This window comes from Bipolaris oryzae (assembly GCF_000523455.1).
Source record: "Bipolaris oryzae ATCC 44560 unplaced genomic scaffold scaffold_20, whole genome shotgun sequence".
Lineage (NCBI taxonomy): Eukaryota > Fungi > Ascomycota > Dothideomycetes > Pleosporales > Pleosporaceae > Bipolaris > Bipolaris oryzae.
In genome coordinates this window covers 136,705-159,354 of record NW_006911296.1, presented here as the reverse complement: position 1 = coordinate 159,354, position 22,650 = coordinate 136,705, and the positions used below count along the sequence as shown (strand labels likewise).

Here is a 22,650-nt window from a genome sequence, read left to right as displayed (position 1 = left end):
CCAGGAACACGCAGACGCCACATCTAGGGGGCGACTTGGATTAGAAGAGAAAATAAAAAGGTCGGTATGGGAAGCGAGCGGAGTGGTAGAATCCAAAGACGGTAATGTGGCCCGCTGGTTGTGGTGGGAATAGCACGGGCAAAAGCCGACCGGGCTATGATGGCGTCGCGGGGACAGTTGCCAAAATCAGCATTGCAAGATCAAAATGAGGGCGACGTAGAGCAAGAAATAGTATGCATGCATGCCCTGGGTGTGCCACAGTCAGCCAGACATGAGATGACGCTGCATGTGTCCTGGGCAACCTTCACATGCCGACAGAGGGCTGGGCAGTTCCGACGCGTGACTTGCCCCAGGTTTCGCTGATGCAAGCGCAAGCCCCCAGCCATGTTCCTCGGCCTTGCCAGACTGAGGAGACGCGCTGGGCCGGGGCGAGCCCACCAACCACACCGCCCGCCCGTCTGTCATGTGGGTGCTGGCCACGATGCACAGCAACAGCACCTTCACATGCCACACGAGCACCGAGACTGAACATCGGCTCGACCCAGCTAGCACTTGTACCATCCACTCCCGCACATACGCATACGCACCGCTTGCGATGCTGAGGCTCGCGCTTGGACGTACAAACACGCGCTCCCTCATTGGCCCCGCCGCCATGGACCGGGGCATGCGGGTTAGCGCATTATCCACTTCCGAGGCACAAGTTGCATGCATACAAAGCAGAAGCCGCTCCCCCAGACTTTTCCTCTGCTCTCCTGTTCTCCAGACTCTCTTCATCTCCTTCTCTCCTTCTCCTTGTTTTCATCTGCATCCATCATCATGCCCGAGAGAGTCATTGTCGTCGGTGCTGGCTGTACGCATTCCCGCTGACTTCGCTGCTGTGATGCGCATGACTTACTGACATGACCTACAGTGTCCGGCTTGAGCGCCGCCCACACCATCTACCTGGCTGGAGGCAATGTAGTCCTCCTCGACAAGAACAGTAGGTTTTGCGCAAAGCTGCCGCCTTCCATCTCAAGAGCGCCGCCGGTGCTAACTCGGCGCAGACTTTATGGGAGGCAACTCCACCAAGGCCACATCCGGAATCAACGGTGCCCTCACCAGGACGCAGGTTGATGCAAAGATTGGCGACAGCGTCAAGCAGTTCTACGATGACACACTCAAGTCGGCGCGCGACAAGGCCCGCCCAGACTTGATCAAGGTCCTCACCTACAAGTCGGCCGCTGCCGTCGAGTGGCTGATGGACGTCTTCAACCTTGACCTGACTCTCGTCTCGCGCTTGGGGTGCGTTTTCCTCTAACACGCCAGCTCTGACATGCGCATACTGACAAGCCCCCCAGTGGTCACTCCCAGCCCCGAACTCACCGTGGCCACGACGCAAAGTTCCCCGGTATGGCCATCACATATGCTCTGATGCAGCGATTCGAGGAGCTTGCCGAGCAAGAGCCAGAGCGTGTCCAGCTGGTCAAGAAGGCCAAGGTCACCAAGGTCAACACCGAGGGCAACCGCGCCACCGGTGTCACATATACCTTCAACGGCGAGGAGACGACGCTTGAGGGCCCTGTCATCCTGGCTACGGGTGGTTACGCCGCCGACTTCACAGAAGACTCCCTTCTCAAGAAGTGGAGGCCAGACACCTACGACCTCTCCACCACCAACGGCGCCCACGCTACTGGTGACGGACACAAGATGCTGATGAAGATTGGCGCCAATGGCATTGACATGGACAAGGTCCAGGTCCACCCCACTGGTCTTGTAGACCCCAAGGATCCCACTGCCAAGACCAAGTTCCTGGCTGCCGAAGGTACCTACACACAGGCTTATTCTTGACAAACATGCGCTGACATTATCTAGCTCTCCGTGGTGAGGGCGGTATCCTCCTCAACAACAAGGGCAAGCGTTTCTGCGACGACCTCGGTCACCGCGACTACGTCTCCGGCATGATGTGGGGCGAGAAGGAGAAGGGCAACTGGCCCATCCGCCTCGTGCTCAACTCCAAGGCATCCAACATTCTTGACTTCCACACCAGGCATTACTCTGGCCGTGGTCTGATGAAGAAGATGTCCGGCAAGGAGCTGGCCAAGGAGATTGGTGTCAGCGAGAAGGAGCTCCAGGCCGAGTTCCAGAGCTACAACTCGATTGCCAAGGGCGAGAAGAAGGACGAGTGGAACAAGAAGTACTTCCACAACCTGCCCTTTGACATCAACGACACCTTCCACGTTGCCCAGATGGAGCCTGTGCTCCACTTCACCATGGGTGGTATCGAGATCAACGACCAGGCGCAGTGCTTGAACTCCAACGGCGAGCCATTCGAGGGTCTGTACGTCTGCGGTGAGCTTGCTGGCGGTGTACACGGCGCCAACCGTCTCGGTGGATCATCACTCCTCGGCTGCGTTGTCTACGGTCGCGTAGCCGGAGAGTCTGCGTCCAAGTACCTCTTCCAACAGGCGCTCAACAAGGCCGGCGGTGCTGCAGTATCTCGTCTCGGTCAAATCTCGCTCCACATTGACCCGTCGCAGCCCGGCAAGGTGTCTGTAGAGTGGGGTAACGGCGTGCAGACTAGTGTTAGCTCGGCAGACCCTGTTGCACAACAGAAGCAGCTGTCGGCGGCACCTGTCCTGTCGAGCAAGGCCGACTCGAGCGATCCTGGCAAGGTTTCCAAGCCCAATGCGCCTCAAAAGTTCACCATCCCTGACAAGGAGTTTACTCTCGAGGAGGTTGCCAAGCACAACAAGAAGGACGATCTGTGGATTGCTGTAAAAGGCATTGTCATGGACGTCACCAACTGGACGGACGAGCACCCAGGCGGCCCCCAGGCGCTCTTCAGCCACATGGGCAAGGACGCGTCGGAGGAGTTTGAGATGTTGCACGACGATGAGGTTATTCCCAAGTATGCGCCCGAAATTGTCATCGGACGTGTCAAGGGCCAAAAGGTTACTCTGGAATACTAGAGGTTGGATTACATACTGTCTGTACTTATAGCCTGTTCTTTTGAAATGATATCATTTGCCTGTTCATAATCTTCTTGAATTGCTGGAGCATGAAGCACATACTGTTGAGTGTGCGCGTGCATTGTGAAATCGAGGTGTAGGCCGCATAGAGGCAACCTGCGGTACCGCAAGCTGGCCCTTGGACCCTGGCTGCAATTTCCCCAGACCCAGGGCCACGATTGCCACACATGAATTGCCCCCCCTTGAGCATTTCCCCAGCGTAATGACTACCACCGCGTAGCCACTTTTCGCACACTCACACCCTCTTGGTCCAAAGATGCTGCGCCAGTCGTTCCTCTTCTTTTCCATCAGACAATGACGACATATGACGAGTATGGCGTTCCCGTCGGCGCATACTCTGAGCCAGAGAGTTTGACATACCAAGCCTGGAGGCTTGCCCGAGCATTCTACCTGTACCGGATACGCCCTGCCGTGCAGGAGAGGCGGAATGCCCTACGCAATTCCACATGGAGTCCCCGCCAGCTTTTTAGTCTGGTGAATGCGCTCGTCGTGGTGTGGTGGGTTGTCCTGTACTGGGGTGAGCGAGGCGTCTTCAACAGCGCCATCGAGAGCTGCAACTGGGACAAGTGGGAAGACTGGGTATGTAAATTGTGCAAATGATGAACGAGGAATGCGCAAAGCTGACTGCACCATGTAGGAAGCCGGCGCAAACCCACACAGGCTCATCTTTGTCGCCGACCCGCAGCTCATTGACCCACATACGTATCCTGGCCGCCCGTGGCCTCTGAATCCCTTGGCCTACAAGTACACCGACCTCTATCTACGGCGAACGTACTCGCGCTTCCAGACCGTTCTCTACCCCGATACCATCTTTTTCCTTGGCGACCTCTTTGACGGCGGTCGTGAGTGGTCGACGCGCACAACTACCTCGCCCGAGCAGCAATACCGCAGATATGGCAACGACTTTTGGCAGAAGGAATACATGCGTTTTAGCGATTTGTTCTTCAAGCATTGGGGTGATGGAGGCATGGACCCACGGCCGGGGCAGCCAGGGAGGAAGCTCATAACCAGTCTGCCCGGCAACCACGACCTGGGATTCGCAAGAGGCGTGCAGATTGGGGTGAGGAATCGCTTCAATGCCTATTTTGGTGACGGGAACAGGATCGATGTCATTGCAAATCATACGTTTGTCTCAATTGACAGCGTATCGCTGAGCGCACTTGGCCAGGATTCACCGGAGCAAGTGGAAAACATCTGGCGACCTACAAAGGACTTTCTCGAGGATGCAAAGAAGCGCAAGAGACGGCTTGTACAACGCGAACTCCGCGCCCAGCAGGGTCTGAGGCCATACCCCGGCATGCCCCATTACGATATTAAAGCGGAGGATTTGGCAAAGTCTCAGCTCCCACATGCAAACGACGATGTGACTGAGTTCCCAACCATTCTCCTTTCACACGTCCCACTCTTCCGCCCGCCAGGTACGCCCTGTGGTCCTCTTCGCGAACACTGGCCCCCAACTCCTCCTCTACCCGGCCAACCCCCTCTCGAACACGACGACCGCAATGCCATTTCCGTGCGCGGCGGCTACCAGTACCAAAACGTGCTCAACCGCGAGATCACAGCCGACATCGCCGAAAAGGTCGGAGACATCCGCTATGCCTTCTCGGGCGATGACCACGATTACTGCGAGGTCCTCCACAAAGCCTACACCAGCGCCGGCGGCGGTATCCGCGAAATAACCGTCAAAAGCATCAGCTGGGCCATGGGCGTCCGCCTCCCAGGAATCGTCCTCCTCTCCCTCTGGAACCCCGTCGACTCGCACGGCAACCCCAAATCCGGCGACGCCAGCAAAACAGTCCAATCTAAACTCTGCATTCTCCCCGACCAAATCGGTACCTTTCTCAAATACGGCCTCCTCTTCGGTTTCACCTTTCTCCTACTTACACTCCGCGCCGCTCTCCTAGCATCAGGCATCTTACCCACCGCCCCCGAAGCACCAGACCTTCCTCTCCTCCCCACCACCACCACAACCACCACTAACGCATCTCCGTCCATGTCCATGTCCTCTGCCGAACACGAAAAATCAACAGCTCAATACCTGCCCGCTGCCTCGGAATACGAAACTCACTCCTCGCACTCGTCCACGTCGTCGGATCGCAGTACGGTTAATAATCCTGGTGTGCGCACTACGAGAGCGCATACGAGGAGTAATATCGCAATGGAGAATGAGGATAGTAAACCGAGGATTTATGGGAGTTATCAAGATGCTGCTGCTGGTGGTGTGACTACGGCAAAGACTGCAAGGAGGGGAAGGAAGAAAGGTGGTTTTGAGATTTTTGGGGGGGAGCTGAGGGGTGGATTGGCGACGGTGGTTTTGTGGGGAGGTTTGTGGTATGTTTTTCTGGTTTGGAGGGGATGAATGTGTAGTGTGAAGAAGTTCAAACTTGAGTATTTTAGAAGGAATCGTTTCGGTACTTTTTATTTTTATTTATTTTTTGGTTTGTAAGAACAACTTGACTCATGGGTTTTTTTTTGAGTGGCATTTATTGAGATAAGATGATGCGAGCTCCTTGGAAAATTCAACTCCACGATAATCTCATCAAAGCACTATAGTAGTACAAGCGTTCAAATTTCTGACAGACTATGCGTCTATTCACCATCCATCTATCAATCACCTCGTTTGCTCCACAGCAACAGCAAGCACCACCTACAACTTGAAATTCTCAATCCACTTCCTCGCCTCCTCAACACCCTCATCAACCTTGTCCACAATCGTACCCTGACCAATCGCAGTAGGGGCACCAGGCTTACCACCAGCCTTACCACCGATAATGGGTGTGACTGCAGAAGCCCACTTGGGGCCGTCTGCGCCTGCGTTCTTGAACGGCTATCTTACATCAGCATTTTCCATTCTTCTCAAAGTGATAGTAGAGTTGGGAAGGGCAATAAGGGAAAACTCACCTCACTAACATAGCACCCGTGCACCACCTTGCCCTCCTCAGGCGAGGCAGAAAACAAGTACAACGAGCGATCTTTAAGTGCGCTCTTGGGACCGGAAATCGTCTTGATGACTTCGCTGATGGCCTTGTTGACGTTACTTGACCATTCGAGCTTCTTGACCATGAACTTGTTGTTCTCGTCCTCAAAGAACTTTGTGACTTCGTCGAGAACACGCTTGTTATCAGCCTTGGCCGCAGCTTTCTGTTCGTCAAGGATACTCTTCTGGATCTTCCCGAATTGCTCGCGGAGTTTGTTTTTGGACAGGGCGGAGATGGTCAGGTTGTTGAGGTCAACACCGATTTTCTTTGCTTCGGCCTCTTTTTGGGGCCCAAAGGGCATTTTGCCCATGGCTTCGACGCGTTCTTGGAATTCGCCGGCGACGCGCTGGACGTTGTAGGCTTCTTGACCTGTTACGGCGACGATACGACGGATGCCCTTTGCGATACCGGATTCCTCGAGGATGACGAGGTCTTTGATCTCACCAGTCTTGAGTACGTGGGTTCCACCACAGAACTCGATTGAGAGCTTTTCCCACTGCTCGTTCTTGACATCTTTGAGGAGGTCCTCGACGGGTACACCGACTGAGACAACACGGACTGGGTCAGGATATGTCTCACCGAAGACAGCACGTACGCCTCGAATCTCCTTTGCAGACGCAAGCGGTACCTCTTTGGCATACACTTGTTTGTCTTCCTTGATGTATGAGGACGAGATTCTCTCCACCTTGTCAAGCTCCGCATCCGACAAACCAGCCTTGTGTGAAAAGTCAAAGCGTAGCTTCTCTGGTGCAACAAGCGAACCCTTTTGATCGACTTCGTTGCCGAGGACCTCGCGAAGGGCGTAGTTCAAGACGTGTGTGCCTGTGTGGTTGTTGCGGATAGGATGTCTCCGTAGCTCATCAAACTCGGCAATGACCTCGTTGCCTACGCTCAACTCTCCGTACTTGATGTAGCCAGTATGCAATACATAACCAGCATACACCTGGACATTCTCAATGCTGATTTCAGCCTCGCCGTCAACCAGCAGCTTTCCAGTGTCGAACTCTTGACCACCTTGCTCAGCATAGAAATTTGTGCGATCAAGCAAGACACCAAACTGCTCGCCCTTGGGCACCTCGGCAGTGCTCTTGAGGAACTTCTTGTTGTGATATATGGCCTTGATAACGGCAGTGATGTTTTCGCGGCCGTACTTTGGTGAATCATCCGTCTTTGGAACCTCTGGCATGTTTTCCAGCGCACCGAGGTCGTGTACGTCAAACTTGACCAGCAGACCAGCAGCCTTTTTGTCGCCTTTGCTGGCCTCGCGAGCCTTTTCTTGTGCCACCTCGACTTCCTTGTCATTGATCTTCAAGCCCCGCTCTTCAGCCATGAGTTTTGTCAGATCAACAGGGAAACCGTAGGTGTCGTACAACCGCCAAACATCGTCTCCTGGCAGCTCATCTGATCCCTTCGTCTTCGCTTTTTGGGCGTATTTTTCGAAAATGGATTCACCGCGATCCAGTGACTTGGCAAATGCCTTTTCCTCCTCGTCCAGGATCTCAATGATATCCTGCTGCTTCTTCCTGATTTCAGGGAACATGTCTCCCATCTGTTCGACGAGTGTGGGGATAATCTTGGAGAAGAAGTCACCAATCTCACAGGCAAAATACTTGCGCGCATAGCGAGCGCCTCTTCGCAGCACTCGACGCACAACGTATCCTCGGCCAACGTTGTTCGGTACACCACCGTCGGCAATGGCAAAGCTCATCATTCGGACGTGGTCTGCGACGACTCGGTATGCGGTATCGATACCATCGGGGTCCTCATCGCCAAACTTGCCCCTGTACTCGCGTGCTCCAGTAATTTCCTGAATCTTCTGGAACAATGGCGTGAAAACATCAGTGTCGTAGTTTGACTTTTTGTGTTGCAGTACCGAGACAAGTCGCTCATATCCCATACCGGTATCAATGTGCTTGTTGGGCAGGGGTCGCAGTGATCGGTCGGGTTCGCGGTTGTACTGCATGAAGACGTTGTTCCAGATCTCAATGACCTCGGGGTCGTCCATGTTGACGAGCGAAGCGGCATTTCTGTACTCGCCATTCTCAGGCTCCCTCAAGTCATAGTGCACCTCTGAGCAAGGCCCACATGGACCCTGGTCGCCCATCTCCCAAAAGTTGTCCTTCATGTCGCCAGGCAGAATGTGGTCCTCGGGCACACCAGCCTTGAGCCACAGCTCCTTGGCCTCGAGATCTGGCTCCAGCTCGTCGGTGCCTTCAAAGTAGGTGACATAGAGCCTCTTGGGGTCGATGCCGTAGACCTTTGTGAGCAGCTCCCAGGTGAAGCCAACAGCCTCCTTCTTGAAGTAGTCGCCGAAGCTCCAGTTGCCCAGCATCTCAAAGAAGGTGTGGTGGTAGCTGTCCTTGCCGACATCGTCGAGATCGTTGTGCTTTCCGCCGGCACGAATGCATTTTTGCGAGTTTGCGGCGCGCTTGAGCTGGGCAAAGTCGGACGAGGGGTCGATTGTGCCTTGGAAGATGGCCTTGTACTGGTTCATGCCCGCATTGGTGAAGAGGAGGGTGGGGTCGGAGAGGGGCACGACCGATGAGGAGGGGACTGTTTGTTGTCGGAGTCAATTGACATGATGCTGGAGAAGGAGAGAGAGGGGCAGCAAAGGCCGTGGGAGTGGGGTGAGAGCCTACCAAACGTGTGCCCGTGCTCCTTGAAGTAGTCGAGAAAGGTCTGGCGCACGCGGACGGCGCCCCATTCGTGCTTCTCCTGGGCGAGTGACATGGTTGCGGCCGGCGCGGTGGTGGTAGTGGTGAGGGAGGAGGGGTCAGGGGAGGAGGAGGAGGAGGGGCAGGGAGAGATGGAGGGGTGTCGGGGTCTGCAAAGCGGGCGCGTGCAGGAGAATAGGCGAGGGGAGAAGGCCGTGGGCAGAGTCAATGGCAATGGGCCGCTGATGGCTCTGGGCCCTGGGTGACTCAGAGGGGCGGCCGCTATCTTGCGGTGCAGCAGCAGCAGCAGCATTCACCCACCAGGCCTAACACCAGCCCAAAACCAGACAACAACGGTGGGTGCGTGGGTGCGTGGGTGCGTGGGCGGAACGGCGCCGAGAACTGCTGCAGGCGCATAAGCCCATACACAGTAAGCCCATAAGCCCATAGGCGATGTAAGTACTTAGCACGACGTAGTAGCGGCATCATAGGCGAATGCGGGGCGGGCGTCTGCCATCATGGGTGGTGGGTGGTGGCCCTTCTGGAAGCTTCACGCACCTGCGCCTAGCCTCCTGCCGCTGCCGCCCCCATCCGCCTATAACACGCCAATCCACCATGTCCCTGACATCCCCCCCGATGTCCCCCGAACGACCCTGAGAACGGCCAGCCAGGATACTTGCATGTTGGCCTTTTTCTTCTTCTCCAAAAAATCTGCCCGATCTGAACATTCCCAAGCGACGCAGATTGCAATGCATGCATGGCCCAAGTCGTAGCGCACAGTAGCCAGGCCCGGCCCGCTTCCTATGCGCAACAGCAGAATGCGCCTCATGGCAAGAAGAGGCCTGCCGATGGCTCGCTGGAGAACGAGCAGCGGCTGAGCAAGCGCTTTGATCTGTTGAATCTGGGTATGTCGTCTTCACCCGTTGCATAAGGCATAAAGTACATCGTAACTAACATCACCATGCACAGTCGACCACAACGGCACGCGCCTCTACATACCCGTCCCAGGCTCCTCGCAAGGCACAACCACCACACAATCCCAATCGTCGCCTACTCCCGTCGCCGACGCCCTGGCCTTCGCCTCCACCCGCCCCCGCCGCAACCGCAAGCCACGGGCCCACGACACCATGGACATCGAAGACACCCCCCACCGCGTCTACATCTCGGACCTCAGCGCCGAGCTCAGCGACATCGAGTCGGACGAGGAAAACCCCATTTTCCTCTCCGACATTGAAAAGCACCTCTCCAGGATCCCCGCCCACGTCCTGCGTGGCCCGGACCCAACGCCTAACCCCCAGAACCAGATGGTGCTGTACAATGTTCCGACTAGCTTGACGGTGCCTGAGGCGCAGGATAATGTCAGGAAAGCAATTGTGGAGACGCGCCAGCGGATTAGGGATAGGCAGGTTAATCCGGTTACGGAGCCGCCAGGTGTTTTTGTAAGAGGTGCGGAGACGGGAGGTGCAGAGTCGAGCATGGTGGTGGAGAGGAGTAATGATATACCCCCCGCCGACGAAGTAGGCGGAGATGCCATGGACATTGATTAATCCGTTTGTTTATGCTTTTTTTTTCTTCTCATCATATCACGGCTTTTATACCGTATGCATACACACACCCACATATAGTCGTGCATACGCATTTCAACTCACGAATGTCACGACCCTGCAATATAAGTAGCATCTCTTTTGGAATCAATCAAACAAATAAATTCAACAAATAAACGCTCGCTTTGCTTCATGTGAATTAACGTAAAAAAAAAGGATGCTGATGCTTTCCATCTCATATCCTCCCACCCCTTTGATTACAAGTATGTCTTTTTTTGTACAAAGACTACCCCTCCCCCTTTCAAAAAAAAGAATACACGGGGCATGATCCAGTCACACACACTCTTTGAATTCTCTCAATAATGATGATTTTCTTATACAATGGATAGAAAGAAACTTTCATATTTTTTTTTCTTCTTTTTTTCGTTTCTCTCTGCAGAGGGGACCGACAGTCAGTTTTACCGCCTAAATCGGCCCAAGACTCCCATAATCTTGGCTTGAGCTGGTCGGGGCGGCAATTCCTGGGATGATGCTTGCCCTTGCTCGACGTCTGATGTAGCAGGAGCACTGCCTACCACCCCGCTCTGTTGGGGTCCGGGTGCCATTGGTGGACCGCTATACTGTCCCATTTCCATGGCGTACTGGTTCGGAGTCGTCTTTGCAGGGCCCTGTGGTGCGAAGTACTGCGGCGGCGCATCGTTGTTTTGATACAGTGGCGGGGGTTCCGCCCACGCGCCGTCTTGACGCTGCGTGTACTGGGGATTTGCGCCGTTGTTGGTGGCATAAGGGTTTTGTGTTTGGTAGAAGGTGAAGTGGTTTTGGGGCACTTGACCGTGGCGTTGGCGTTCAGAGTAGGAGATTAGGAACTAGATGGATGTTAGTAAACTACACTTTGTATCATACGTGGAAAGGAAGAAGGAACGTACGCGGTGATACGACAGTAGTGGTAGACCCTTTCGTAACCGTTGCTTTGCGTGGATGCGGCCGCCGACGAACCAGCCAAAGAATATGATGAAGAACAGTGCGAAGACGATCCATTTGATGATGATGCCCCTCTGTTGATCTCAAAGTTAGTTTTCTCCTTTTAGAGTTATTGCTGACAAGTTGAATAATAACACATACCTCTGTGTACCAGAACCCGTCCTCGACAAAACATTCTGTATCGCCGTCCACCGTCTCAGCGCAATAATACCTCTTTAACAGAGCCATGGCTGTATATGTGTATATATGTGTGTATATGCAAATATCCACTTATGCAAGCGGACACGTCTCCCGGGTATATTGATCAAAACAAATGCAAACAATAAAAATGATGAGCAAGCCGGAAATCAGATATGGAAAGCGGAGAGGACTAGGGGTGTAGGAGAAGGGAATCTCCAAGGGAAAAAAATATAAAAAAAACAATGTAAGGAGGAACGTGGGGAATCAGAAAGCGCGAGTCGTATAGTAATAATAAGAGGGCGCGAAAGCGGATTGCTGCGCAGGGCCAGAAGGATGATATGCAGCCCCTCTCAGCGGGTAGCGGGCGGGAACAAGCTGCGCCACTCAAACTCGCAGTTGGCTCGCCTTCGGTCGCCCGAGATGCCGCGGGGATTGTGTGTGTCGCGTCTGGGAGAGGATTTAGCAACGGGCGGTGTTTCACCCGTGTGTGGCGTGGGTGTGTGGTGGTTTCAAGTTTGCAGCAGGCAGGCAGCCAACGTCGACTTTGAAGGAGGGGGGACACTGGTTGCCGGACGACTAGTATGGAGGAGTGACAGGATGCAGGCGATTGAGCAACGAGGATGAGGTTGTTGTTGTAGGAAAGGCTAAAAATATACGTGCGGAATTGGGGGAGCGAGAGGAGGGAACACAAGGAGAAAAAAGAAAAAAGAAAGTGGAGATGAATGATAGTTGTGTGGCTGGTGAGGAGTCGAGGTTGGGGAAGAGAGGAGGTCGGGATGATGGGGGTGGAGCAGGAGGGAGACATGGTTAGCATATGCAAGGGACGCGCGGATTGGCGTGGCGTGGACCGGGTCGACGAGGCGTTTTTCCCCTTGCAGGGCTGGCGTGCCCCAGCCCCAGAAAGCTTATTGTCGTCGTCGTCGCCCACATGACTGCCACTGGCATACGTCAGCTTGCCCTACCGGCGCCGAACCCTCTGCCCTTACGACACTTACGCTCCTCACATCAGCCTCGTAAAGGATTATCATACCGTGGCCGTAGCGCCATTGATTTCGGAAAAAGTAAGCATCCAAACCGTGCCGCGACACTTGTTGAGGGCGAGTAGTCGATATTGAAACATGTTTTCTTTGGTGCGCGCGTTAGCCACGCTCAACCAGCCATGTCCGCCTTTCTTGGCTCCCTGACAATGAATCATAGACGCTGCCCTGCCCGCTACCTGCTACCACTACCTCCACTACCTGCTACCCTCCGCTCCGCCGGGAGCCTCACGCAAAACAAAGAATGACAACCATTGACCAAGAAAGACGTTGTGGTATAATGCCACCAAACGCCGGGAGCCAAAAAAAGTCACAGACCCAACAATGCCCCTATCACATGCAACTGTTAATCCCTTTGCCCTGCCTGCCCTGCCCTGCCCTCCCTCGCCACACTCCGAATCTCCTGTCTGGTTTCGCAATCCCAAGTAGAGTACTGCATCGCTGACCACAGGTATCCCTACACTCCATGCTATAAAAATGCCAAAAGGCATCGACTCCAACCCCATGCTTCAAGCATAGACAAAATAACGTCAAAGAGAAAAGAAAGAAAAAAAAGAAAGAGTCAAACCCAGTTGTGTACAATTACATCAAAGTAGAGTAAGCAAAAGTCTAATGCAGCAAGTTGCGAAGTGATGGACTGGCACTTGCCCCCGTGCTTGCTCGTTCAGTTGGCGCCGATGTCACCACCGGAGCATCCCGCATCACTGCGTCCATAGGGGTAGCCGGCCCGCCAGTTGCAGGACTACCATGGATCCCCGGGTATTGCGCTACCGCAGGAGGCGGAGGTGCAATGAATGCGCTTTCGCGTGAGGCTGGGTGTGCGTGATGATGCGTGGGCGAGTACGGTATTGTCCTAGGCGACGGCATTGCGCCATTCACCAGCATAGAGCCGTTGCCTTGATGCAGCTGTGGTGGTCCGCTAATAGGCGGTCCCGAGTACGGTGGCCGAAGCCCTGCTGCTACAATCGCCGAGTGCATCGGCGCACCCGAAAATGCCGCGTATCCATTCGGCTGAGGCGGATATGGGGCGTGGTAAGGAGCGTTGTGGCCTACTGTTGGAGCTGGTAGCGGTGGGGGTACGTATCCGGTACCATTGGGTAGGTGATGGCCAGGCCCAGGCGGTACACCACTGTGCCATGACGGCAGTGGAGGCGGTTGGTTTGGTGGGCCACCAGGCAGTGTCCATGCACCAGCCAACGCAGGTGGTGGTGGCGGCGCATATTGGGGAATCTGCGCTGCAGGTAGGGGGTACGGCGGCGGCGGCTCTTTGAATATCGAGACTGACCTCGCTCGCTCCTCTTCCTCTTCATCCGTCCCGTTCTTCCTCTTCCAATGGCATTTTTGACAGAGATAGGCACCAGACGAAGCAACTGCCCCTCTGGTATCCAAGCGCAGGCTCTTGCTTTTAGGCGAAGCAACAGCTGGGGCGTCCAACATGGCATGGTCTTCGCTACCGTTGCCATTGACGATTTTGCCCTCCTCGACAAGGGGCTTCCTCTCCATATGGCCGCTCAGGTCCCCGCCACTCTTCATGTCCAGCGGGCCATCCACAACCCGGGAAACTTGTCCTGGTGTCACTTCCCCATCCACCTTCCACCATCGCGGACTAGCTTCAATCTTGCAGCGTACGCACTTGCGCTCAGACTTGTACACTAATGGCTCACTTGGCTCTTCCTTGACAGATATGCCTGCGTTCGATTGTCGTCCTCGTGCAGAAGTGGGAGTAGGGGCCGTGACCGCGGATGCTCTACGGTTAGTTGGTGCCTGCACAGCCTGTGGGGCGATGCGCGTCGACTGATCAACAAGATTGGCCTTGCGGGCTGTACCCGTTAGGGTAAGATCGGCCTGTTTGAATTCGCGAGCAAAGAGTTGGAGCGCAATCAGATCTGTTCCTTCCACTTCCTCGTTCATGGGATGAACAATCGTCTTGGGAGTATGCTCTTTGCACCAGATTGCCGCAATCAGGGTTCCCGTTTCCCCATTCATAGTCACTGTGGGTACTGCGTCTCTGCGGGAGACCTTGACCGGGGTCATGTCGAAACCGAGTATGTACCCATGGTTGTGAGCACAGCCAACGTGGAATGTTGCGTGACACTGCAGACACGACGTGCATGCACCCTTGGTCGTTTTGCACAGCTTGCAGACTGCGTCATATCGAAGCGTTGGCGCTCCGATGCCCTCGACCATATCCAGGCGGGCTGCGTTGCTGAATTTGATCTCAGCGTGCCAGAGGGCACAGTACACGTGTACCCAGTTGTTGTCAGCGGTTCGCTTGAGCGGCTCACGAGGAACAAGTGGCCGGCCTTTCTCCTGCTGCCGAAGACGATATTCCTCTTTGGCCTTGTCGACAAGCTCCTTCTCCAGCCGCTCCTTCTCCCGATCGCGGTCAGTCTTTTTCTTGTGCGTAACCTTTGGTTGCTCATAAAATTCTTGTTCTGTATCTTTCTGAGGGCATAGAACGCATTCGTACGTCTGAAGTGTATTAGTATAGTTCCGTCAATGTAGCAAATTTGACTTACATATGAGACGCTTTCCTTCTTATCATTCTTGCATGGATCACAGTACCACTTGTTGGCTTGTCGTGTTTCTTCAACACCATAGCAGGCTTTGTGGACCGTCATCTTGCAAGCCGCACATTCCAAACGTGTGCCTTCTGCCGATCGACACACAGCGCAGGGCAAAGCTCGATACTTTGGGGGCGACGGGACTGGAGGAGGAGTAGGTGCTTTGACGACTGGGGCAGGCTTCTCCTTCTTTTCCTTCTTCGGAACAGGTTCGCTGACTGGTGTCGATGTTCCACTGTCTCCATTCACAGCGGCCACAGTCTTCTGCTTCTTCTTTGGGGGCTCTGCAACTGGTTGGGCTGTAGCGGCTGGGAGCTCGATGTACTCGGGAGTAGCATTCTTCGAGCTGGGATCTGACTGTGCAGCGTAGACCTCGCGCAGGAGCTCCTCGTCAATACGTCTCTTCCAGGCCTTTCCTCCACCTTGTGCAACCTTCTTAGCAATCTCATCGACGTTTTCCCATGTCACTGCGTACTTGCGCCACAAGTTTGCACAACGTAGACAAAGCGCAATCAGGAACCCAGTCTTGTCCTTGGAACGGCCATCAGGCGGCACCATCTGGCCAGGAGTCACGCCTGGAGCCCGTCTCCATTGTCGAGAATGTCGAACTGCGCAGAACTTGCATTGGAATACTCGTTTGCGTTGGATGGCCTTGGCACTGTCAAATGCTGAATCGTCCTGGTCGTCCGCAACATCATCAACAAGGCGAGCTTGTGCGTCAGGCTCAACTTTCTTGGTCCGACCTTTCCGACTGCTGTATGAGCCCCAGATTTCTCTTCCTTTCGGTGTCTTCTTCCACATGTAGTAGTAGCGTACGGCGTCTCCATAGAACATGGTCTTGCTGGTGTGCTGGCGGACGAGCCTGATCTCTGAACCGTACTTTGCAACACCTTCGTTCCACTTCTTTTCTTCTTCCTTGGTTAGCTCGGGTTCCCTCAGGTCTCTCCGCTTGTCAATCTTCTTGACATGCTTCAAAGCAACATCGGCGTCGTATTGATGCTTAGTGAACAGAGCCAAGCACTTGTCCAAGAAATTTGTGTTGTAGGGCTCTACTCCAACGTGCGACTTGGCCAAGGCTTTCGCTCGGTCCATATAAGCCTTGACTTGCTCTTCGGTGACTGTTGGGGGATTGTCTTCTCCGCGTGTCGAATGTACTCCCAAAGGAGGCATCTTGAAGATCAGTTCCGCAGTGCATTTGGGATCCTTGTTCGGCAAGTCTTCACCACGGCGAACATAACCAGGAGGTTCATCCATGACCCATTTGGGGCGCTTAGCCTTCTCTGCCTTGTCGGCTTCGATTGCAGCGACGGTTTCTTTGGACAGCTTGCCTTCTTTCTTGTTACCTGCTGCCTTGACATATCGCTTCTTAATCTCTGCAGGCTTGACGAATTCGACAGGGTGCCCGTGCCAGACATTGACATTGGCTTGGTGTCTGGGACCTAGCCGTGAACTGGCGCGAGGATAGATTGCTCGATCATCGTACTGCAGTGCGTCCTCTACCCGGCAGTGGATGCCAAGGTACCGCATAGGCCACATCTTGGCTAGAGCGATCTCTGCCTGCGTGGCAGGATGTGTGTCGATTTGCGAATCAGGATCCGGGGTTGGTGCATTGGTGTCGACGCCGGCCTCTTCCTCTTCCTCGTCTATCACCTCTTCTTCTTCGGCATCTTCATTGGTGGTGCCCAGACGCGCCTCTAATTTCTTCTCTTGAGCCCTGCTGCATGGCCCGCAAGCCCAAGCAAAACCACGGGATGGCTTCTTCAGGAGCGGTGGGCGAACACAGTTCATGTGATATGTGTTGTGGCATACTGCACATTCAACCGAATCATTCCTAATCAAGTTAGCGTTGTCACGTGGACAGTTGAATGAAAGACATACGCTGCGCAATATCCAATACAACGCTTGCAGCTCTTGACGGCGCTGGTCAATTCTTTGACGCGACTGGTCTCGAGACAAATGTACTTCCATCGTTCGTCGAGCGCCTTCTTGACCTTGTCCGGGACATTGATGACCGAGGACACCGGGATGACGTCGTACCAGCGATGAATGAAGCGATCAAAGACTTGGTTGAACCAGAAACTGTCCTTGGTCTTGCGGTACTCGTCCAAGTCGCCAATCTCGCTGCGATGCAGAATCTGGCATTTCCCCCGGAGGGATGCAATGGGACAGAGGTCCGAGTGCATCGTCGCATAGACAAGACGAGTGTCATTGTTGTAGCGCTGCACGTCTCGTGGGCGATAGAACCAATTGACGCGCAAAGACTCGACCCGCTTCTTGGGGTCGTTGTCGACGTGGATGAATTCCATGACCCGGCAGAGGTAGTAGGGCTCGCCGGGCGGCTCGCACACAAGGTACACTTGATCTGGACGTCCAATTAGAATGCATTGCTCAACCCGCAGGACGTGGCTGGCGTAACGGAGCGACCGTCAGCTGCAGCCCAGGCAGAAGACAACTTACCATTGACAGACACGGTCTGGCCATCGTCAGCCTCGAGGCGGCCGTTTTTGAGAATGGCAGCCGTGTTCTCAAAAGTCATCATGTTGGACTCTCGCGCGCTGCTGGCGGCCACCATGGTGCTGGCCTGACTGCCGCGCTTCGCCCCTGCTTGGCTTGGCGCTGTGGCACTTGCGTGACTACCATTTGCGGCACTGGCAGCAGCGTTTTTGCGCCGTTTTGTTGGGGGCTGAGGCTGCGAGGTGCTAGACTGAGTCGATGCAGCCGTGGCTGAGGTGCTGGGAGCAGTGGGATTCGCCGCGCTGTCCTTGGTGTTGGAGCCGGAATTACCCCACGACCCATTGCCTTGTGCAGGGCCGGAACCTTTCTTTCCACTCACACTCGAAGCATGCCCGCTGTCGGGAGCCACGGAACTACGCGACGGTGGATCAGACACGTTGCCATTCGCAGATGCAGCTGGCACTTCAAAGTCCATTTCGGCGTCCTCTGCGTAATTAGGTCGCGACCGGCCTGGGCGGCCTCGCGAGCGCGTGCCATAGGATGATGCTGCTGCCTCACCATTTTGCTCGGGCTCCTTGGATGATGGTTTCGTTTTGCTAGAGGCACCATTGGCCGCTTCCAGGGAGGGTTGCACGTCGTCCATGGCTGAAGACGCGTCGTCGGCGTCTGGTGCGGGTTGGCGCACCTCGAGAGAAGCAGCGGGAGTCGAGTTCCGGGTGGAAGAAGCCCTGCTGGTGGATTTTGAAGGCGCTACTTCTGACGCAGCGCCGGGTGGAGGCTGTAGGCTGTTTGGCGCGTCCTCTTCGTTGCGCGGTGATGGGGCATTAGACAGGCCTCCAGTCGTCGAGGACGGAGCCTCGCCCCCGTCCGTCTTTGCGTCGGCCATGGCGAGTCTTGCACGGGGTAATGGACTTGATACAAACAACGGGCCAAAAGGCGGCGTGGAACCCTCTCAAAGCAGGCGCGGGCTGTCGCCGGGGTTGTTGGTGAAGGAAAAGCCCGTCAAGTAGGGATATCAACGTAGCATGAGAATGCCCATGAGCGCATACACACGAACTTGGTGGGCAGTGAGTTCAAAGCAGGCAATTTTGGAGATTGTAGACGTTTGTCCTGATGGGGCCGATGGCGAAACCAGGTATTGTTTCACGATCTGGCGGGAGAAAGCGAGGCGGAGGGTTGAGGGCAGTGGAGAAGGGAGCAGTGGTTGAAGGAATTGAGAGATGGCGAGGGCGGGATAGACTCGCTGTAGTATGGGTCTAACGGTGCCAAGCAAGGCCCAAGGCTATGTCCGTGGGACCTAGTTCTTTCTTACGCATATCTCTCTTTCTCATCGGTGCTTGCTCGCAACAGCACCCTCGCCGCAGCGCCAACACCCTCCCATGCCGCAGTGCTGCCCGCTGTGCTTCATCCGCTGGGGGTCCGCTGCTGAGGGGCCTCTGGGGACCGCGTGGTTTTTATCATGGGCGTGTTTTTTTTTTTGCGTCGTTCATGTTCACACGCTTCGTCAACCCACGATCTCCACTACCCCTGTCTAATACTCATAGCCAACGCCCCGCTCATACGGCCATTATCTCTGCTATTTGGCAAGTTCTCCCAGATGTCTCAGTCGTGGTGCCGCACACATGGCCAGTCTGCACAAGGGTGACAGTCCAGGCACACTGCCTGGTAGCAGTCTGTCCGGACACCACAGCCTGCCCGCCCCATCGGACACATGCGCCCCATGGTCTGATACTGCGCTGGATCTCACAATGAGCGCCGTGTGCGCGGCGTGGGGACACTGAGGAAGGTTGAAGGAGGCGATGTATGGTGGTCTACGTACTAAATAGATTTAGCGCTCGACAGGGGTCCAACGACATCTCGCAGCTCGTTCGACAGAGTCGTGGATGGGCATGCCGCATCTTCCACGACACACATCCATCGTCACACTGGCTGGCCAAGTTGCTGTCGAGCGCCTGCTGCTCACGCGACGGCCAAACTCATGGCGCGCCGCTCTTGTTGATTGCTAACAATGTCTTCCGCGGTCCTGGCTGGCCTGCTAAGCTTGCTCGCGTATGACTCTCTTACACACACAACCACTGCCTCGGGCCACATCAGCCCGGTCTCAGACGGCCCGACCATGTTCATCTCCAACCTGCGTTGTGTTGAGGCCGCATGTTTAGAGCGCTCGCCGTTGTGTCGCACGTCTGTCCGCGAAGCGGTGATGCAGCCGTTCGGTTCGCGGGATTACCCAGCGGCATCACTAGAGTAGGCAGGGCCCTGGCCGCCCCCTTCCAAACACCAGCCGCACGCCAGCAAATCCTCATCAGCGTCACACTGCCCGCTCCCCATTCGCCCGACTGGCCCAGCAAAATCCAGATCGTTACCGACACTCGCTTTGTGACTACTGCCGCCCACCCACTCACGACACTGGTTGCGGCCAGGGTGCAATCTAGCCGTGAGCCTGTGCCCATTTTCTGCTCAAGCATCCAACAAGGCAGAACCATGTCGGCACAAACTCATTATGCCACTGTCAACAGTTGCCCGTGGTCAAATGCATATTCGCGCGTTCCCGACACCAGTCAAGATCACCGTTGCCAAAATTCAGCAGAGCTTCGGATTAAGGTGCCTCGGTTGCTTGCGGAACACGCAGTCGGCCTTACAAGGGTGATCCCATCACTAAGTGCCTCCAATTGCTGGCAGCTTTAACCACAGGGACAACACGATAATGTGGAATTACTTCTTCTATGTGGGTGACACCGACTTGAGAGTTGCTTATGGTGATACTAACGACATGAAATATGTGTGGGAGTATGGACAGCGTCCTGGTTGACATGGAAGCAGATGGAATCGTAAGGACCGTATTCGGATGCCTCATGGTCATGAGTCCACTGCGACACCCATACATGATGAATTAGAAGCCAGTTTTGTGGCCTTGGCAAACCTGTCTGAAGAGATAGGAAAATTAAAGGTACAATCAAACATCGCAAAGGACAACATGTCTTCTTACAGAACAACGTATATTGTGCAATCTCTGGGTGCGTCGTCCCAGGGTCAAAAACAGTGCGTACGAGGAGTGGCAAAAATGCTCCCGACTGCGGATATTACCAACAGGCCCTCAGGGGCAGATCAGGATGACAGTAAAGAACCATGAGTCTGAACTCCTGGAACAGGACTAGTTTGACTTGACATATTTTTTCTGCTTTGAGCAGGAGAAAAACAGGCAGCAGCAACGTTAGAGAACGGAAAGCACTCCGGTGGTCTCGGTGACGCCAAAGAGTTGTGCGGCAGGGTGCCCAATAGGTGCAGACCAGCCTCGAGGTGAGAATCGACAATTCCAAAACCATGTGGCAAAGCGATCGCTGCGGGTGCAAGTAGACGTCTACTAGCCAGACTAATATATCGGAGATACGCGACCTCTAATAGGCGCTTTACTGATCTTATCCCGGCAGCAGACACTGTGGACCAAAAAGACTGACGGACGGAGCCTTGTTTCCATTTGACGAGCGACTTCCTGACATGTACTCATGTGTGGCGCGCGCTTCTCCTTTTCCGTTATTCTATCCAGGCCCTGATTTCGTCACACTCAGCCCACAATCCGCACTCTGCATGAACAAATATGGTATACGGGAACAACCACTCTGATCCAAGACTGGGCCTGCGGCAAGAGTTTTGACGTTTTATGCACACGACCAGGTCTGCCCAATAACTTGCTTTCTGCCGGGGTGTGGCCGCCACTCAAAAGACGCGGACAAGGCCGTCTCCACCACCCAGTATGATTCTGACATCAGATGACCACAGGCAATCTCATCGTGCGAAAACCAAAAACACGAACAAGCCATTTTTTTCTCATCGCCTTATTGACAGTATTCGAGCAGTGAAACCTTTTTTTCTCTCTCGGTAAATGGGCATTACTTAGTTCACGGTCTGGATGGGGGCTTCTGATGACATATGTGTGTGTGTGTCTATGCCCGAGATGATGCCGGTCTGACCTGCATTGACGCACGGACCATGGCCATCTTATTAGCTGCGCTAGTAGCCCCAGTGTGGATCCCCGTCCACGCGACGACCCGATTTCACCCAAGCTCACACAGTCAGGCAAATGTGGAGAAGCAACATGGTGATTCAATTACGCAGGGCACAATCACAATCAACAACCGACAATCAATTCAATTACTACAAAAACAGCCTTTTGAATGGTTGGTTTATCAAACAAACAAAATAACTATGCTCGTATTAAACCTCGACCCCGGCGATCGCCCTGATCACCTTGATCGACCATGCGTTTGAGAAACATGCGGCCATTGCAAAGCGTAGCGTGTCACCCCGTTTACAAAGCGAAAACAGCAAGGAGACCGGCAAGACCAGCGCCGAAGAATTGGGCAGAGGTCTTGTCGGCTGCGCCAGCTGCGGCAGTAGACGAAGGCCGGCCAGCAGATCCAGAGGCAGAGCCAGAAGGAGAGCCAGATGGGGACTGAGATCCTAGTGCACGGTTAGCAGATGATCGTCACAGGCAGAATACCGAGTGTTTTGCAACATACCTCCGGTAGTAGTGGGCCTAGCAGAGTTGGCGCCGGCACCAGCAGCAGCGCCGCTGGAAGGAGCGTTGCTGGGAGCAGCAGCACCAGCACCAGCCGGGCTATCGACGAATGCAGTCTGGCTGCTGGGGAAGTGGTTGGTGATGCAAGTGTCGACACACTTGGAGTAAGCATCGGTGGCCGCAGGAGAACCATCGCCCTGGTCGCACTTGGCGGCGCACTCGTTGGTCTCGATGACCTGGGAAGCGTTGGGGCGAGCGTTGCCCAAGCATGCGGCCTGGCAGTTGACATCGCCTGCATTGCAAGCCATAGCACACTGGACGGCGGATGAGAGCGCAGTCGACGCGGGCGCCGAGGATCCAGTGGTGGTGGTGATGCTCTGGGCCGAGGCGCCAATGGCGAAGAGGATGACGGTAGAGTACTTCATTGTGTCGTGTGGTTGCGTGTGGCGTAAATTAGTATGGATAAGTAGCAATTAGCGAGCGTGGATGATGGAGCAGTATGTACAGCCAAAAAGAAACGAGTGTGGGCGTGTGCAACGAGAATCTGGGGCAGCAAGCCTAGCTTTTATTGTGCCTGAGCAAACCCGGTTATTACATAGGGGCATAGCGAGTCACGCTTTCGTAGCCCTTTTATTAGCTTTGACTATACCGAGGTGGGTATCGGCCGTCGGCCCGACAGCACGATACGAATGCACGTCGGTAGAACCCTACAAGTGGGAAACCGCGGCCGTTAC

General features: G+C 54.7%; 9 protein-coding genes across 9 annotated transcripts; 5 read left to right on the top strand and 4 right to left on the bottom strand.

Moving 5' to 3' along the window:
• Positions 1-816: 816 nt before the first annotated feature.
• COCMIDRAFT_86628 (uncharacterized protein) lies at positions 817-2,948 on the top strand (the record flags this gene model as incomplete). The annotated part of the gene is made up of 5 exons (XM_007686574.1): positions 817-850; positions 911-979; positions 1,044-1,281; positions 1,338-1,801; positions 1,852-2,948. The coding sequence occupies 5 exons, from the start codon at positions 817-819 to the stop codon at positions 2,946-2,948; spliced, it is 1,902 nt and encodes a 633-aa protein (XP_007684764.1).
• A 354-nt stretch (positions 2,949-3,302) lies between these two features.
• COCMIDRAFT_86508 (uncharacterized protein) lies at positions 3,303-5,367 on the top strand (the record flags this gene model as incomplete). The annotated part of the gene is made up of 2 exons (XM_007686573.1): positions 3,303-3,587; positions 3,646-5,367. 2 exons carry the CDS (start codon positions 3,303-3,305, stop codon positions 5,365-5,367), a joined length of 2,007 nt encoding a protein of 668 aa, XP_007684763.1.
• A 288-nt stretch (positions 5,368-5,655) lies between these two features.
• On the bottom strand, positions 5,656-8,716 carry COCMIDRAFT_86343 (uncharacterized protein; the record flags this gene model as incomplete). Its single annotated transcript, XM_007686572.1, has 3 exons — positions 5,656-5,835; positions 5,910-8,539; positions 8,626-8,716. 3 exons carry the CDS (start codon positions 8,714-8,716, stop codon positions 5,656-5,658), a joined length of 2,901 nt encoding a protein of 966 aa, XP_007684762.1.
• Positions 8,717-9,397: 681 nt separating this feature from the next.
• On the top strand, positions 9,398-10,187 carry COCMIDRAFT_2408 (uncharacterized protein; the record flags this gene model as incomplete). Its single annotated transcript, XM_007686497.1, has 2 exons — positions 9,398-9,545; positions 9,610-10,187. 2 exons carry the CDS (start codon positions 9,398-9,400, stop codon positions 10,185-10,187), a joined length of 726 nt encoding a protein of 241 aa, XP_007684687.1.
• A 455-nt stretch (positions 10,188-10,642) lies between these two features.
• On the bottom strand, positions 10,643-11,393 carry COCMIDRAFT_23518 (uncharacterized protein; the record flags this gene model as incomplete). The annotated part of the gene is made up of 3 exons (XM_007686517.1): positions 10,643-11,050; positions 11,111-11,239; positions 11,307-11,393. 3 exons carry the CDS (start codon positions 11,391-11,393, stop codon positions 10,643-10,645), a joined length of 624 nt encoding a protein of 207 aa, XP_007684707.1.
• A 1,598-nt stretch (positions 11,394-12,991) lies between these two features.
• COCMIDRAFT_23517 (uncharacterized protein) lies at positions 12,992-18,286 on the bottom strand (the record flags this gene model as incomplete). Its single annotated transcript, XM_007686516.1, has 4 exons — positions 12,992-14,854; positions 14,902-16,777; positions 16,825-17,308; positions 17,404-18,286. The coding sequence occupies 4 exons, from the start codon at positions 18,284-18,286 to the stop codon at positions 12,992-12,994; spliced, it is 5,106 nt and encodes a 1,701-aa protein (XP_007684706.1).
• A 1,265-nt stretch (positions 18,287-19,551) lies between these two features.
• On the top strand, positions 19,552-20,085 carry COCMIDRAFT_23516 (uncharacterized protein; the record flags this gene model as incomplete). Its single annotated transcript, XM_007686515.1, has 1 exon — positions 19,552-20,085. The coding sequence occupies one exon, from the start codon at positions 19,552-19,554 to the stop codon at positions 20,083-20,085; it is 534 nt and encodes a 177-aa protein (XP_007684705.1).
• Positions 20,086-20,177: 92 nt separating this feature from the next.
• COCMIDRAFT_33817 (uncharacterized protein) lies at positions 20,178-20,530 on the top strand (the record flags this gene model as incomplete). The annotated part of the gene is made up of 2 exons (XM_007686534.1): positions 20,178-20,262; positions 20,295-20,530. 2 exons carry the CDS (start codon positions 20,178-20,180, stop codon positions 20,528-20,530), a joined length of 321 nt encoding a protein of 106 aa, XP_007684724.1.
• A 1,176-nt stretch (positions 20,531-21,706) lies between these two features.
• Positions 21,707-22,341, bottom strand: COCMIDRAFT_23515 (uncharacterized protein; the record flags this gene model as incomplete). The annotated part of the gene is made up of 2 exons (XM_007686514.1): positions 21,707-21,858; positions 21,918-22,341. 2 exons carry the CDS (start codon positions 22,339-22,341, stop codon positions 21,707-21,709), a joined length of 576 nt encoding a protein of 191 aa, XP_007684704.1.
• Positions 22,342-22,650: the final 309 nt, after the last annotated feature.